Source organism: Homarus americanus, unplaced genomic scaffold (genome assembly GCF_018991925.1).
Source record: "Homarus americanus isolate GMGI-L3 unplaced genomic scaffold, GMGI_Hamer_2.0 scaffold48354, whole genome shotgun sequence".
Lineage (NCBI taxonomy): Eukaryota > Metazoa > Arthropoda > Malacostraca > Decapoda > Nephropidae > Homarus > Homarus americanus.
The window spans coordinates 7,457,605-7,474,265 of NW_024723833.1; the positions used below are offsets into that span (position 1 = coordinate 7,457,605).

The following is a 16,661-nucleotide window of genomic DNA, read 5'->3' on the forward strand; positions in this document are numbered from 1 at the left end:
GCACAAAGTAGAAAACAGCCTCAAAATCTAATACAGGTACTCCCCGACTTACGACCTGCCTCAGTCGTACCAAAATGTGGTCAAATTATGTATTTTTGAGTCCCAAAGTCAGTACACAGACAAAATTTTCTTCTGTAATTCACTTTAAAATGGCTAGCAAGCTTAAAAGTGAGTATGTTGTGGTGCTGAGAAGAAAAAGAGACCCAAATTTTCGATTTTCTATGTGTTATTTAAGCATTTCCGACTTACAACCATTTCGACTTACGACCTGGATGTCGGTCCCTAACCCCGTCATAAGTACCTGTACAGTATACATTAAGACAACAGCTATGGATGCAAAGCACAGAAAAGGAAAATATTGCTGTAGTATAAAAAGGTCCAGAACCTAAATATTGTATACAATCCAGACTTTTAACATTTTTTTTTGGTGTGGGGGGATTCTAGTGTGCAATAGATGTTATGTGTGTGTTTCCTTCATATTGAAGTAAAATTACAAGTTATGTACAATATTTTTTCTATTATTTATATTATTGATAATGAAACATACACCATAAGAGAATATAATAAATTAATAAAAACAAATGCAAGTGTGGCCAGGCCAGTCCCACACCCACCACCGTCAGGGAAGAGATTACCTTCTGATTCAGCTTATCCTTCTATTTTGAAGTAAAATTAAAAATTATATATTGTATTTATTTTATTATATAATACTGTATGTTATGTTGTTTATCATGAAACACACCATAAGAGGCTGATCACATGAGAATATAACAATGAATAAAAGAAAACATACTGGTGATCGCAGCATAGTACTCCCCCTTCCAGCATGTTTACACAAGTGTCATCTGTTGTACCTCATTTTTTATGGTTATAATAAGGAAATATATTAAAAAAATTATATATATATATATATATATATATATATATATATATATATATATATATATATATATATATATATATATATATATATATATATATATATAAGGTGTATTTTTTTAATTAACTGTCCATTCATTAAAAATTATTCATTTAAAAAAAATATTACATGTACCTTATATGTTATTAAAATATATACTGTATGGTCTTTAATGGAGATACTGGACAGGCCTAACGAGAGCTAATAGGTATGAAAAATGATACGTATAAACATGCTGGAGGTGGGGGGGGGACTGGCCGTGTCGCGATAGCCAGATGTTTTTATTTATTCATTATTATATTCTTGTATGATCAGCCTCTTATGGTGTGTTTCATCATAAATAATATAACAGTATTATATAATAGAAAATAATCAATATATAATTTGTAATTCCAGCTCCAAAAAACAGTGACACAGCTGGGGTTAACAAAATGGAAGATACAAAACAGTTATGTGTATGGAATGGCAGGGGGTGTAAATTGTAAGAAGGAAGCAAGAGGAAAAGGAGCAATGTAGAAGGTGCATTTGGTAGGGGGAGGAAAATGTATGATTGGTTAACCTGGTGGCTCTTCTACTAGGACCACCACCTCAGAAGAAATTTTTGTAGCTAGGAAAGGCATACCTGTTATGGGTTACTTTTTTTGTACTTGTAAAAATATAATTTTTGACCTGAAGTTTATAGTGCTACTTCCGAGGCTAGCATGTATTGTTTACTGCCTCCACACAAATAGTCCCACAAAATAACTAGGAATTAATTAAGGTCTTGCATGGGAAGTTAAAAAATTATCATTCATATACTATTACCTTTATTATTTAGATTTTGATAACTCTTTCAAGTTTGAAAATTATTGACCTAACATATAAAGGTCTTTTAACAGTAAGATTATTCAAAAGGACTTAACCACTATCTTCTAATATTCTCCAATTAAAGGTAATTAATCTTGGTAAACACCTACTAATATGTACATACTCTAAAAAAAATAAAAATAATAATCTAGTGAACTTTTGAGCCCGGTACTTCACTTGAGGAAGCAATATTACACACATCAACATATTGTGCTTTCAGATGTTACAGTAAGTTTCTGTGACAATTTTTTTCATCTTGACTAATGGTAGACAAGTGCAGTATTTGGAATGTTTAAATTGATGTGTGTAAAGGCAATCTAAAACGTTATTTTCCCTTCAGTTTTTTATATTGTAAAATACTTAATAATCACAAACACAGTAAAGGTTGACAAATACTTCACAAAAAACTGTTAAACATATACCTGTACATATATTCTTCCTCATTTGTAATATGTTCTATACTGTACAAGTAATTCATAAATATGTAATATACACTGCCATCATAAGCTATTAGGTTAACAGCACAACACCCAAAACATTTAAAGTAGTACAGCTATACATATTAAGCCAGAATGTTTAATACATCCCTACATGTATGCACTTCTTAGTTGAGAATTCACCATTAGTGAATCTTGAGGCAATAAGTTGTTAGGTTTAAACACAAGAAATTAGATATTTCACCCAGCAACCTGATTTTAATATACAAGAAACCCTTTGCCCAAATAAGAAGTTTATACATGAAACAAATGTCAAATGTCTTGGCTTATATATAAGTCCTGGTTACAAGTAACTGGTTTTTGTTTTTGCTTTTCAGTCATAAATGATACTGAGGATGTACCGCTTCTTTCCAAAGCAACTTTATAATGTATCATTATTATCTGACTAAATATTATCTTTTGTCGTATGGTGGAAATGCAGCTGAACAACTATTAAAACAGTATTCAATGATAACTGCTAAAACCAGTTATAATACAGAAAAGTGTAACATTATAAGAATTGTGTTAACACTTCAAAATGTCCAGCTTTACAAAACCTTGCTTTAATTATACATCTTCCTTGATTAGACACATTTTGCAATATGTTCTTGGTGGACTGGGTAGCATCCATGACCATTTTTCAATATGTTCAAATTAATTATTTTCAAGAGAGAAGCAGGAAACACTTTAGAATCTTACCTCGCTCTTCATTTCTAACATTATGTGTAATAGGATCTTTTTGTTTCGAGTTAATTCACAACCTTGTCTTGTAAGATACCCTTTCCAAATATAGTTTCAAAATATTAAGACATTCTTTTCATATATAGAACAAGAGAATTGATTTCCATCTTAAATTTCTTACCTAACAATTACCATATTTTGTATCTAATTTCTTTTACCGGGTAACTCTCAAAAACTTTGTATTGTAACAAAATGAATTACTGTACTTGGAAAAGTACATTTCCTTCATACCTTTGAAATTCCAAATTTAGGATACATTGAATGGATCCCCATACTAAAAAATGATGGCAAAAATTTATTTTGGTTTACACCTGTAGTTCTTTTAATATTTGTTCAAGATATATTAAATTCATAAATACTATTACTGTACATAAAACAAAGGGGTTATCAAATTTAGCTTTATGGTTCAAGAGCAAATTTCTGGAGATACTGTATCTTCATTTTAAAGCAATAAGAACTTACCTTGTGAGCAGTAAACCTTAAGAGGAAGATACTTTACAGAATGGGGATGTAATTGTCAATTTTGGCTCTGTGTTTCTGGGCAATACACTCAGCAATCCAAACAATGTTACGGCATTCCTGTTCTTTCAGTTTGAGATAGGCATAGAAGACTCCAAAGTGGAACTGATGCAAGAAAGCATTAATATTCAACTTCACTTCATGCTCGAAGAACTTATCCTCCAAAGTCTTCTCACCCGGGTTGTTACCAGCACCCTCAAACAATGCGCGATACTCCTATAATATAAAAAATGTTTGTGCAATACAGTACTCCTAAAGTGAAGATCACTTAAAAAATATGTAATTATAGTATAATGGTAAAATTAGTATTATGAATAATAATAATATGTACAAATTTACAATTAGTATATTCAACAAATGCACTTTACCATAAGTCTCTGTAGCAAACTATCACCCAAGTTTAAAATTTTCATAACTTACTGTATAAAACTCAGCAACTTGTTTGACATTTTCTGCATCGTCAGCTCGAGCCAGAGCAGCCAAGCCATCAGGATAGAGTTTACCACACTGTGGATAAAGCTTCTTTCGATCTTCATTTGTGAGCTCTGTCCCAAAACTGTTCAATGTGATGATGAATGCTCGACGGTCAGCCTCAAACTGAATATGATTAATATGGAGTCTAAGAAACCAAGAAAAAATACATATTAAATAATAATAATAATAAACTGCCATAAATTTGTAAAAAAAAAGCATTCCACCAGCAAATGAATCGAAACTTCATTCATCACTTTTCTCTTTTACAGTGCATATTATCACCATAATCTGTTAGGAGACTCCTATTCTATTAACATAGCATATGAAACTCTCAGTGAAGATATTGAGTACAGGCAATTCCCGGGTTATGAACGAGTTCCATTCCTGGGGACATTCTTAAGTAAAAAATGTACATACTTCTAAGTCAAAACGCATGCTATGTGCATACCGTACTTACAAAACAATGTTTAAAATCCCACTATATCATTGCCTAAGTCCTTATATACATCTAAAATCACTTAAAATTTAAGAGAAGAGAAGAAATAGAATGACAAAATACAGTAAATGAAAGCAAAAAATAAGACATCAGGTAAATAAAATACTGTAAATTTAAAGTTTAACCTCATTCGTATCGTCGGATGTTCGTAAGTCAGACGTTTGTAACCCCGGGTCTGCCTGTACCCTCTCAAGTTTTTTCACTTTTTTATAAGTTTGATATCTGACACTGTGACAATCACTGACTGTCATACAACAGTATTTAAATAACTAACAGACATACAATAAGTTACATCAGCTGTAAGTATTCTAAGACAGCATGGTTTATTAATGACAAAGATGTAGTCATCTGGGGGAGGAGATTTAAAATATACCATACACTTTTTGGATGTACTTAGGGATTGTTTTCAAAGGTGGCTAAATGAAATTACTAATCAATTTGGTGAACAGTTCATGAGAAATGACCATAGTGATGTGGCTCTTGATAATGAAAAAATCAAGGGTGCTTGGAGAAAATACTATGAATGACTGACGTATGAGGAGTACATATGTATCAGAGCCAGTACAGGGACCATTCCTAGGGACTGAAAGAGAATAAGTGAAGAAAAAATTGACAAAGTGAAGAATGGAAAGGCAACTGGAAGCTCTGTAACAGCTGCCAAACTGCTGAAAGCATCAGATGTCAGTGTGTCGATGGTGACCAAACTGATTAATGCAATCATGATGGAATGTACTACTCCAACTGACTGGCAGAAGTGTGTAATTGTGAAAATTTACAAGGGTAATGTGGAAACTACAGGGGCCTGAAGCTGTTAAATAAGGTTATTTAAGTTGTGGAAAGTGATCAAGTAACTGATAAGGGAGAGTATACATAAGCAAAATTCAGTTTGGGTTACTGCCACATTTAGGGGACTACGGAGGCAATATTTATGGCCAGGCAACTACAAGCAAAATATCTGGAAAAGAAAAGAAAGTTGTAATTTGTATTTGTGAACTCAGAGAAGGCATTAACCAGATACCATGTGTGGAAGTGCAGTGGGCATTGTGAAAGTTGAGGAATGTCTTGTACAAGTAGTTATGGCATTGTATAAGGGCTCAGAAATCTCTAATGAGTAAATGGTGAGGAATTTGGGGTAAAGGGAAGGTTCATCAAGGGTCTGTCTTGAGCCCCCTTCTGTTTATCATGGTGTTGGAGGCACTATCACAAGATTTTAAGACTGGTCTGTCCTGGGAGTTGTTGTATGCTGCTGACTTAGTGTTGATAGCAGAGTGTATTAAAGAGATAGTGGGGAAATCTAAGAGATAAAAGGGTGTAATAGAGTCAAAGGGTATGAATGAGGCAAAACTAAAGTAATGATTAGTCAGCATGGGTGAAGGACTTGTGATAGAAAATGGCCATCTGCTGTCTGTAAGAATGGTATTGGCAATAATTAAATAATGTGTAGCGAGTGTGGAAGGTGGGTACACAAGAGGTATAGTGGTGTGAATAGCAGACAGCAGGAAGATGTTAAAGTGTATTGTCTGTGCAGGTAATCATGTGGCAAAGTCAAGGTTGGAAAACTCAACATTGGAGTAAACAAATGATAATGTAGTTATGCTTAGGTCCTCAAGGGCCAATAGATGCAAGAGTTTGGATGTGGAGAGGTGGTGAGCCAGGGTTTGGCCAAGAATGACACAGGGAAAGTTGTAAGAGAGGCTGCAAGAGACTGAGCAGCTTGGAGGGCTGCCATCAGGTAACTATGTACAGCTAAACCATGCAAGATGGAAAATGGCCATAGCACAATGAGGGTGATGATGTGAATAATTCTATGGTTTATGACAAAATTAACCCATTTTGCCTGAGAGATGTCACTATGTCATTCTCTATCAAATAACCTGTTGTACATAGTCAAAGAAAGAAGTAGAATTCAACTTTCTGGACATCTAAAGTAATTAGTGAGGCACTAAAGACAGGGGTGGCACCAGGGGAGGGGAACAGTCTCCTTGTCAAGAAAATTCAACACAATTGTTGGGAAAAATGTCTTGGGTGTCAATTATGATAAAAATTCTCTGCTATTTAAAGACATCCATAAAGTACAACAGTATGATACTAGGAAATTACAATGCAGCCCATTACAGCTGCTCCTCGACTTACGACGGGGTTAGGGACCCAAATCCAGGTCGTAAGTTGAAAATGCTTAAATAATACATAGCAAATCTAAAATTGGTGTCTCTTTTACTTCTCAGCACCACAAAACTCTCACTTTTAAGCTTGCCAGCCATTTTAAAGTGAATTACAAACGAAAATTTTGTCAGTACACAGCGCAATCACTAACGTTCGGACTCGAAAATACGTAATTTGACCAAATTTTGGTACGACCGAGGCGGTCGTACATCCGGGTGGTTGTAGGTCGAGTATGTCGTAAGTTGAGGAGTAGCTGTATATTACTCTCAAGAGATTAAGGTGCAACCCTGTGGTGCACAGAGATGATAGATTTGATTCCACCTTCAACTATCAACAAAAGACTTACGGCCAGGATTTCACACATGACTTCAGCAGTGATGCCGCCCAGAGACTTGCAGTAACTGTAGAAGGACTCCAAGTAGGCCTTATATAGTGTGTTACGGATGATTTCAATGTTCAACTCGTCCAAATCTTGTTCACTCACACATTCCCCGAAGAAATCGGCTGAAATAAATGTCTGGGAATTACTCGTGTATAGCACTGTATAATATGAATATTGTACATATCAATTAGATCTGATGCATTACAATATATCACCATCCTGCCTTTGTATCCACTCCACATTCACACCATATCCATTCCATGTCATCATCATATTCATTCCACAAGACATTCATAGCCATTGATACTATAATAATATGCAGACCTATATTATATTACAGTGTATACTATATCTAATAAATTACATGATGCGCCTCTTTGGTGCCGCCATTTTTTCTCCAATACTTTAAGGCACAGTTGCTAAATTCTATGTAACCCAACTCCCGAATTCAAATTGTAATTGCTTACTTAAACACATTATTATTATTTTCAATTAAATAAAAAATAATTATTGTAAATATAAAAGCTCAATTCATAACTACTGTACAGTATTGATGATGATAACCCGAGACAATTAATGTCCGTATGGTATACTCCCAATTTTTCAGAGGTAGCTAAGCAGTAACCATTTTGGAACTCTTGCAAGCATTACAATATATTATAATGCCATACCTGCAAAATTATTTTTAAATCTACAAATGAAGATTTACAGATAACAATCTTTTCACATTTGCATCTGTTAACAGCGCTGGTGGCATTGTAGCCAGGTTAGACTTGTTACTGTAACCACCAGGCTACTGGGCCACGCCGTGAGGTGTTATGGTTGTTTTTCAACTTGTATTTTCGGGTAGACAACTGTAACTTCATTTATTTTTTACTCGGCTACATGCACACACCATCCGGCATACAAATTGTGAAAAAAGTTAAAGAAAAAATTGTCCTAAGGGCAAACACGTAAAAGGGATATACATTTCTTTGCACATGAGTTAGCTGGCTCGGCTCAGTGAGGGAGGAGGGCACTAAGGAGATAGCGGAGGTAGCTCCCAGCTGGTCTGTTACTAAGGTGAAACAGGGAGTGTACGCAAATGGCGATTGTACGGTATTAAACTTTCATTTGTCTTTTATTTACTGGTTTGGAAATACAGTATTTTTTGTTGTACAGCATTGTATCATGAATGAGTCATAGTAGAATGAGTGAGAGAGGCAGAGTGCTGGTGAGATGCAGTGGATGGGAGGCAGTGGATGTTGTGCTGCTCTGCTCTGGCTAAAGCAAATCCATCTCTGCATCAATGATATTATGATTTAGGTGGTGATAATAGAGGTGGTGGTGATCATGGAGCTGGTGGTGGAGGAGGAGATTGTGGTAAGTGATGAGGAAAGGATGTGTCAATCAGTTTGTTTGTTAACACTGGCTGCATCACTGTCAGACACAGTTGAACAGCTGATGTCTACCCACAAAATTGAGTGTAAGTATAAATAAACAATGTCGCATTTCTTCGACATAACATTTCATAAATTCTAAATTATGGAGTGAGAATAACAAATAAACAATGTACAGTACTGTACAGCATTATACTATCATCACATGGTAGCAAGGGAGGGAGAAAGGTGAAATTACGATTTAGGTGGTGATTATGGAACTGGTGGTAAGAAAGCAGATAGGTCGGAGTGACTTGCCTTTCGTAATATTAGAATTTTTTCGTTAATTAGCAAATGGGAAGTAAAAACTTGCTTTCGTTATATTGGGGATTCGTTCAAAGGATTAATGTTCAACGGGGACATACTGTATGCTAAATAAACAAACTACAATATAAAAATTTTAATGAGTCTGTGTTATGTAGTACTGTAGTGTGTTAAATTTTCAGCTAAACACCATATAAAAAATCATATCCAATATAAAGGCAAAAGCTATCATATACTGTATGTACGGTACAGAAACATTAACTGGCGAGTCAATACAAAATGGATAGGCCTCACATAGCACCAATTTTCCCATTAAACACAAAAGAAAAAAAATTGGCATGGGCAAGAGCATATATCTAATTATATTATGGAAGTTAATAGTAAATTACATTCAATTTATATAATTTCAAATTACTGTAAAAAAAATTCCAGGAACAGAACTTTTATAAATTGAGGATTGCCTGTATTGTATATATGAGGCATCAGCAAACATAACACATGGAGTACCAACCCAGTGGAGTATCGACCAAAACAGCATTATAGAGCTCAGAGCTGGTGGAAGCCACATTGATGGCCTCAATCTGCTCAAATGTGCCCAGGGGATGGCACTTGGGCATTAGCTCAGATATTGGTCGCTGGTGAAGAGCCCCAGTGATTAGCAGCACAATGTTGTCTATCATGTACCTATAAATACAACCACATATGTAAATTTTTCTCATTAGTAAGAAACACCTATTAATATAAACAAACAAGCTTTTGGCAGACATATTCAGGAGTCATTCTAGTCAAACTTTGGTTATAAATGTATTTATAGATTACTTTTGATTAGATAATTCTTATTTTATCAGATAAATCAATGCACTGAGCTGTATCTAAAAAATAGACAAACACCACCAATTCAAAATTATGTGATGAATATAAATGTGTTTATAGATAAAATAAGTATCATTAATAATTTTTCTGTAATCTGATAAATGAAGGTATTGTTCTAAATACAATACAAACTGGACCAAATATCTGGTGAATTTGTCAATTTGGTAAGTACCTTCATATGAAAGTTCCTAAAAATATTTACAACTTATTTAATACTGAAGACACAGGTAAATGTACTCAGACAAAGCACACACCCATATGTAATGTAATCCAGGAAAGTTCCCAAGGGTTCCACAGCATGGTTACGCATGTGCTGGAATTCTGTCACCAGCTTGTCCCGCAGCTTGTCGTCAATGACTGACACTTGCAAAGGTGAAGCCTCATTGGCCAGGAAGTTACCATAGTCAGTGCTCTGCAGGTGAAGCTTCAGGTCTGTGAAATGGATTGAACAATGAAAGAAAGAAATTGTCACCCAATATGTTTTGTTCTACACATGGCTTTTTCTCAAGGAAATACAATAAAAAATTACAAAGTACTTAATTCTCACGCAATAATTTTTCTTTTTAATTAAAACCAAATAGAAATACAGTACCCCCCTGTACTGACATCCTAGGACAATGCACTTGTAAAAATACTGTATACTGTGCTCTACAGTACTATACAAGCAAACTTTGTACATTTTATTATTTAATAAGGATTAGTGAAATCCCATTTTCTAGCAAAACCTAGAGCAAGGTGGCTTGAGTACTGTACAGTATATGAGCCCACTAAAACATCAATTTAAGTCCTAAGATATCTTGACAATAGTGGTTAAGATTCATCTGAAGGACTAACTAATTTTCCCTAAAAGAAACATTTGCTCTAAAACAGGGTACCATAAAAGTATAGATTTTATCCCCATTTAATAAAAGGAAGGAGATTGGGAGAGCCTGGTGTCACATAAACTACTGTGCACCTCTTATTTCCAGGGTCGTCACAAGAAGGCTCTCAGGTTCATTCACTTTCAGCAGACCTCCACACTAACCAATAGGAGTTGGAAGGACTCCGAGCTGTCTGATTCTGGGTTCAGCAATAAAATGTGATTTCAGAATCAATTCTTCCTTTATAACTAGTAGCCTTTCTCTTGGCCGCTCGAGTGTCAAAGCCATAATGATGATATGAGTAGATGGCAGTCAACTTACAAGTCACAATTTGCCATAGCACCTCAAAGGGAAGTTAACCCCACTTTTTATAATATAATGTATATATTGTACCAGTAGCAAGGAACATGGGTGTTGGTGATACAGTGGTACAGCACTCACCTCTCACTATTGTGTCCTGGACTTAATCCCCAGGTCAGATGGAAGAAAGGTGATTTTTAATGTGATCCCACTAAACATCACTGATTTTGTCCAGGAACTCTGGTTTCCTCCTGTACTAACATTGAATAATGACTGGAAAAGTCATGTATGAGCCAAGGATAGTAACCCATAAACATTGCAAGGCCCCTGAGACCAAGAACTCAGTCTGTGCAGTTTGACTGGGCTAGTGAGACTGCTTCGACAATCACAATGGAAATAAGCCCGAGTACCTCCACATTTAGTTTCATAATAGTGTTTATTAATAACAATCATGACAAATTCTACATAACAGTATAAAACAAACATCAAGCCAACTCCTACAATTCCTGATGAAATCTAAAAAAGGACTACATTATTGTAAATGAACCTAAGAGAAGGATATAGAATGCATTATGTTACATGAAATACAATTAACCCATATAGCCACTGCAACTTCAATTATCCTAATCTAACTCATTATCAACTGTCAATCTTTCATGACCATTACAAGGACCATGTTGGAATCAAGAATCTTGCCATATCCTAGTTACCGCTCAGCCACAGGCACAGGGGGCAGGTGCAGGACAACCAAAAGAAACAAGATACAGTATAAGAGATAGACAAACACCCTCTTCTCTAGTCACAGTAGGCACTGGTGATGGAGCAGCCAGGCTCTACCTAGCTTAAAGGTTCAGGAATTATTCACCAGTTGAAAATTTCCTTGCCTCCTGTAAATATTCTAATCAGTACTTTGTGCATCAGTTATATGGGAGACCATGTCTCCTACCTCTAGATAATCCAAAGAATATGGCAAATCCACTCACTCAAAGGATCCTATATTGCTATAAAACAATATCTCTGTGGTGCCTATCTTGTTCCCAAAAGACATCCCCTCAGATTTTTTTTTAAAACAAGTGTTGTAGAACATCATTCATTATAACATAATTTCTAAGATCATGCTAATAGATTCCTTGGGTTCAAACAGTCCGCAGCGCAACAAAGATCATCATTAAACACTATCATGAGTCAATTCATGACTGTCCCTAATATGGAACAACCTATCACATACAAGACTACACAAGGCTCTTTAATTTTCTTCGCCATGAAACCACTTTGTGAAAGTTCAAACACCTGTACTACTTATTAATGTGCTATCAAATTGCATACAATAATCATCAACTTCTTTATAATGCCAAGATAATTTGCTAGAATACAACAAGTAAATAATCAATAGCATTTTTTTTAAGATTTGTAGGAATGTTACCTACACAGACCTTTAGCTAAAATGCTGGTCTGTCCAATCATTAGCAGTGCCCTCCTTGGTGAAAGACCAAACATTAAGTGCTGGACCTACCTCGTGTGTGGAAGTTCTACTGCAAAAGCAGCACACATTTGGAGGGTTATATAAAAAATTTGGGAAATTGGCCAAATGATTGAACTGCACACTCTGATCAAGGCAATCCTTTATGATATGACCATAGATCCCCTGAATGGTTCAACTAAGAGTCTAGGTTAACTTATAGACAAAGGCTAAACTAGATTACTGTAAATATACTGTAGGTAAAAATACAAAAAACTTACCATCTAAGGTTTCACACTGCACAAGATTCAAGTAGTCAGTTTGCTTCAAGATACCATTCTTGAAGCCCCGCACAAGGCCCTCTAGGTAGCCGTTATCGATGTTAAAAATACTGTCCAACATCCTGACTGGAAATATATACTGTATTGTACACATACACCATACTGCACAGTAGCAAGAAATAAAAATGGTATATTTGCACAGCTTCCACAATACAAAAGTAAGAGAGAAGTTTGAGGGACACTAAACTGCATCCCTCTTTACATACCGGTACCTACAGTAATAAACATGAACTTGTCTCAGAGCTATGGAGTATAGCAAGAAGAATGAGTATGGCTTGAGTTCTCATCATAAACCAAGAAATCAAGTGCACAGATTTTGAATACCCAAATTTATTCATGCGTGTGTAATTTCTTAAGGGCATCTTCCGGCCAAATTATGGCAAAAATTTTAAGAATTGTAATTTTTTCTAAAAAATAAAAACAAAACAAAAACAGTACCCCTAATATCTCAAACGATAACTTATTGTCATTCAAAACGTTATTCCCCCATTAGTTATCAACTGATTTCAATGATACATATAGGTAATATCTCCAATAGTCAGAATCTTCAGTCCCAGAACTTTACATCACTGTATTCAGAAAATAAAATTTAAGCATTCAGAAAAATCCAAGAAAAAATCTGTTCCAAATATTTGAATGAATTTCCGAGCAATTGCTTCATGCACCGATGTGTGCCGTGCACATGGGTGGGTAGGCTCAGAGTGCTCCTGTGCTATGATTAGCTACTACTGTCATGTATTTACATGGGATGCCTGTATTGGCTGATGTATCTCTCAGCCTATCGCCTCAAACTATAGCATCATAGAAATGAAGGTCAAATTCGAATGAATAAAAACAAAAAAACAGAAAACATAAGAACATAAGAATGGAGGAAACTGCAGTGGGCCTATTGGCCCATACTGGGCAGTCCCATTTACACCCAACCCCAATTGCTCATATACCCACCCAACCTATGTTTGAAGCTATCCAGCGTATTTGAGTTAATTATGATATTTGGTAACTTGTTCCACTCATCCACTACTCTATTCCCAAACCAATGTTTACATATTTCGCGCCTAAATCTAAATTTGTCTAATTTAAAAAGATTGTTAAGCGTTCGCTCCTGGTTGGATAGTTTGAGTACCTTTGTAATGACCCCTTTGTTTAGCCCTGACTTCCATTTATACACTTCTATCATATCGCCCCTCACTCTACGTCTCTCGAGGGAGTGCAAATTAAGATGTACTATAAAAAAATCCATGGGTGTATGAAACGACATATTGACAGAAATTAAAAAAAAAATCCACGTCATAGCTTCATCTGCCGAAATGCAAGGTATTTGGTCAGGCACTTACAGGGTGACTTATGTTGGCTTTGCCACCTGACACAGCAATTGATGGTTATGTTAAGGTTAAGATATAAGTAGTGGATATTGGTATGGCAGCTGTATGCCAAAAATCACACTTGATATAGGTAGCTGTTTTGACAGACTGTTTTACTAATTTTTTTTTATTTTATTTTATCCTCTTTGCCACTATTCAGCTTGTTAGCCACTTGGATGGTCGGTCACGTCTGCCATCACGGAAACCCATTAGGCTGCCGTACCCATATCCTGTACCTCAGATACCAGGTCAGTTGGCTTATGTTTCATGTGAAGGAAACCTTTAAGAAATACGACAATTAGTTACTCTAGACATCGTTCACTCTGAGAAAAGTCCTAATTTTTGGACATGTATCCTCAGTCATGAGAAATCCACAGTCTTTAAACTGAACGAATGCCGACACAGTATTTCTAATCATGTGACCTAAAACCACATCTGCATCATTATCCGTAAACCCACATATTAGCGACTCTGAAGGCAAATAAACACTTAACGTGGAAGTAAAACTATTAAAAGTTATCAAAATATCCAATTAAGATGGTTATAAATCACTTTTTAAGAACAAAATCGTCGTTAGCCTTACTCACCTCCGGCAATGTTTTGGTGTGAGTAGCCAGATCGATCAGCTGTGTCATATGACAGTCAGCTATCTCGAACCTGAGTCACTATTGGTCAGGCGACTCTGTATCGTCCAATCACGAGGCAGCTTTCATGTTGTCGCAGAGCGTGATGATCATGCTTTTAGTGTTTGTAGATGGCTTAGTGGTTTAGAATTCTTTTTAATTTTTCATACTTATCATATGCATAAAATAAACAAATATTTTAAAATGTAAACCTATTCATTATACAACAATTCTCTAGACCTTGACCCAAATTTTCATAACTGCCGGGATATAATTAATATAATTTTGACATTACTAATTTATCAAGTGTTGTGTTGCTGTTTATACACACACACACACACATATATATATATATATATATATAGTTTATTTCACTTTTTATTTATTTATTGTAATATATAATTGTTTTTCGAAAATGCTTGACAATACTGTAATAAGTGGTACGCAGAGCCCTCGTGACCGCCTCAAAAGTTTCCCCACCCCTGTTGATCTACAGTCAGTTAAATAGCTATGGTTATTTTTTTTCCAAGGTTTTGTTGCCGTAACCTTAACACTTAAGAATTATGAAAAGTTAAGTTGGTAGGTTAGGTTAGATTATGAGAACTTAAAAGTACATTTCCGGACGTCAGGATTTGCCATATCGTTGCTGCATATGCTATTACACTTAACACATTTATTGTATTATAAGGAATTACAAACTTATTTAAGATATTCAGTTTATTATATGAAGGACTACTGCCATCATTATAATTCGGGTTACATTACAGTAAAATACAAAAGTTACACCATGATTAATAACAACAACTTGAAACAAAGTACTATAGGTTCAATTTTCAATTTCAATTGTTTATTCCTTGATAGAGGAATCCTACTATAGGTTAAAATATTTTATCCACAAGTTTAACTTTAGTCAATTTTGATTAAACTAAGTCTTTGGAAGATATACTGTAGTTATCAGATATGATACGAGCAAGGTGCTCCTGTACTTACGAACGAGTTTAACGTTCCTGAGGCGTGTTTGTAAGTCCAACTTTACTCTTGTCGATACCAAACATATTGTAAAAAATGAAAAGATTATGGATACTTAGTACAGCTATACCCTTTAATACAGCCTTAAAACCTGGTTCACTCTTCTCTTAGGTAATGTTTGTTCTATCTGGAATTTTCTTCAAAATAATCCAGTCTCATCCACATTTATTAAACACCTGTTCTTGCAGGATAACCCTCCTCAGTGATGATGCTTGTATCTTTGAAAGTTTGTAAGTTGAACGTTCTTATGTAGAAGAGCACCACTGTAATGTGACTTGATGAATACAACGTCACAGTATAGTCATTGTCATGTGGGTACATTATAAGATGGTGTATTCATCGTATGTCACAGTATGCTCATCAGAAGTCTGTATGTATACACAGTCGGTATACTGTACGCGTCATAAGTCACAATATACTCAAGTTACAGTAGTATGTATTAATAATATACGTACTAGCCAAAGTTTCCGGCCAGTACGGGTTTCCGGGTTGCAATAGTGTCTTTTAACATATTTTCATTGCATCATTTATGTACTTCCTTCTCCTAATAAACTGTGTAGGTATTAATTTGTTTTATCATATTTTACTTGTGATACAGCCTGATACTCTGAGCATTTGATACTAAAATCCAATAAAAGTTGATATAAATGCATTAAAACTATTTTCATCTGCTTCATGGTTTAACCAAACAGATTTATCACAACATAACTTAACCTGCCATAACTTAGCCTAACCTAACGTGGCCTAAACTACCCAACCTAAATCAATGTGTTCTAAACTACCCATCGTAAACCAACCTAACCTAACCAAACTGATTTATCACAATATAACTTAACCAGCCATAACATAGCCTAAGCGACTCAACCTAAATCAAACCAACCTAACCTAACCTAATCCAACATGGCCTAAGCTACTCAACCTAAACCAAACCAACCTAACCTAACCAAATTCTAACCAAGGTGGGATTAATCATTCACATTCCCTCCCTCCACCCGAGTCCAGTTACTATGTGGCCTTGAAGCAGTGAATAACACACATAAATAGGGGCTATTTTATTATTATTATGTCACTATATTCAAAAGATACATTATATTCATTCAAAGTCAAAGTATATTCC

The 16,661-nt window shown here is 35.3% G+C and overlaps 1 protein-coding gene across 1 annotated transcript; it reads right to left on the reverse strand.

The window, feature by feature from the left end:
• Positions 1-1,708: 1,708 nt before the first annotated feature.
• LOC121863851 (V-type proton ATPase subunit d 1-like) lies at positions 1,709-14,630 on the reverse strand. Its single transcript, XM_042362736.1, has 7 exons — positions 14,480-14,630; positions 12,472-12,597; positions 9,826-10,003; positions 9,210-9,382; positions 6,981-7,138; positions 3,922-4,098; positions 1,709-3,717 (listed from the first exon to the last, which is right to left on the reverse strand). Exons 2-7 carry the CDS (start codon positions 12,590-12,592, stop codon positions 3,478-3,480), a joined length of 1,047 nt encoding a protein of 348 aa, XP_042218670.1. The 5' UTR covers positions 12,593-12,597; positions 14,480-14,630; the 3' UTR covers positions 1,709-3,477.
• Positions 14,631-16,661: the final 2,031 nt, after the last annotated feature.

Excerpts from the sequence above, each read along its gene's own strand:
- LOC121863851 (XM_042362736.1), bottom strand. The coding sequence starts at position 12,592 with ATGTTGGACAGTATTTTTAACATCGATAACGGCTACCTAGAGGGCCTT. Across the intron at positions 10,004-12,471 it reads GCAGTGTGAAACCTTAGATG|ACCTGAAGCTTCACCTGCAG; the intron begins GTAAGTTTTTTG and ends TCCATTTCACAG. Across the intron at positions 7,139-9,209 it reads TTTGGTCGATACTCCACTGG|CCGATTTCTTCGGGGAATGT; the intron begins GTTGGTACTCCA and ends CATTTATTTCAG.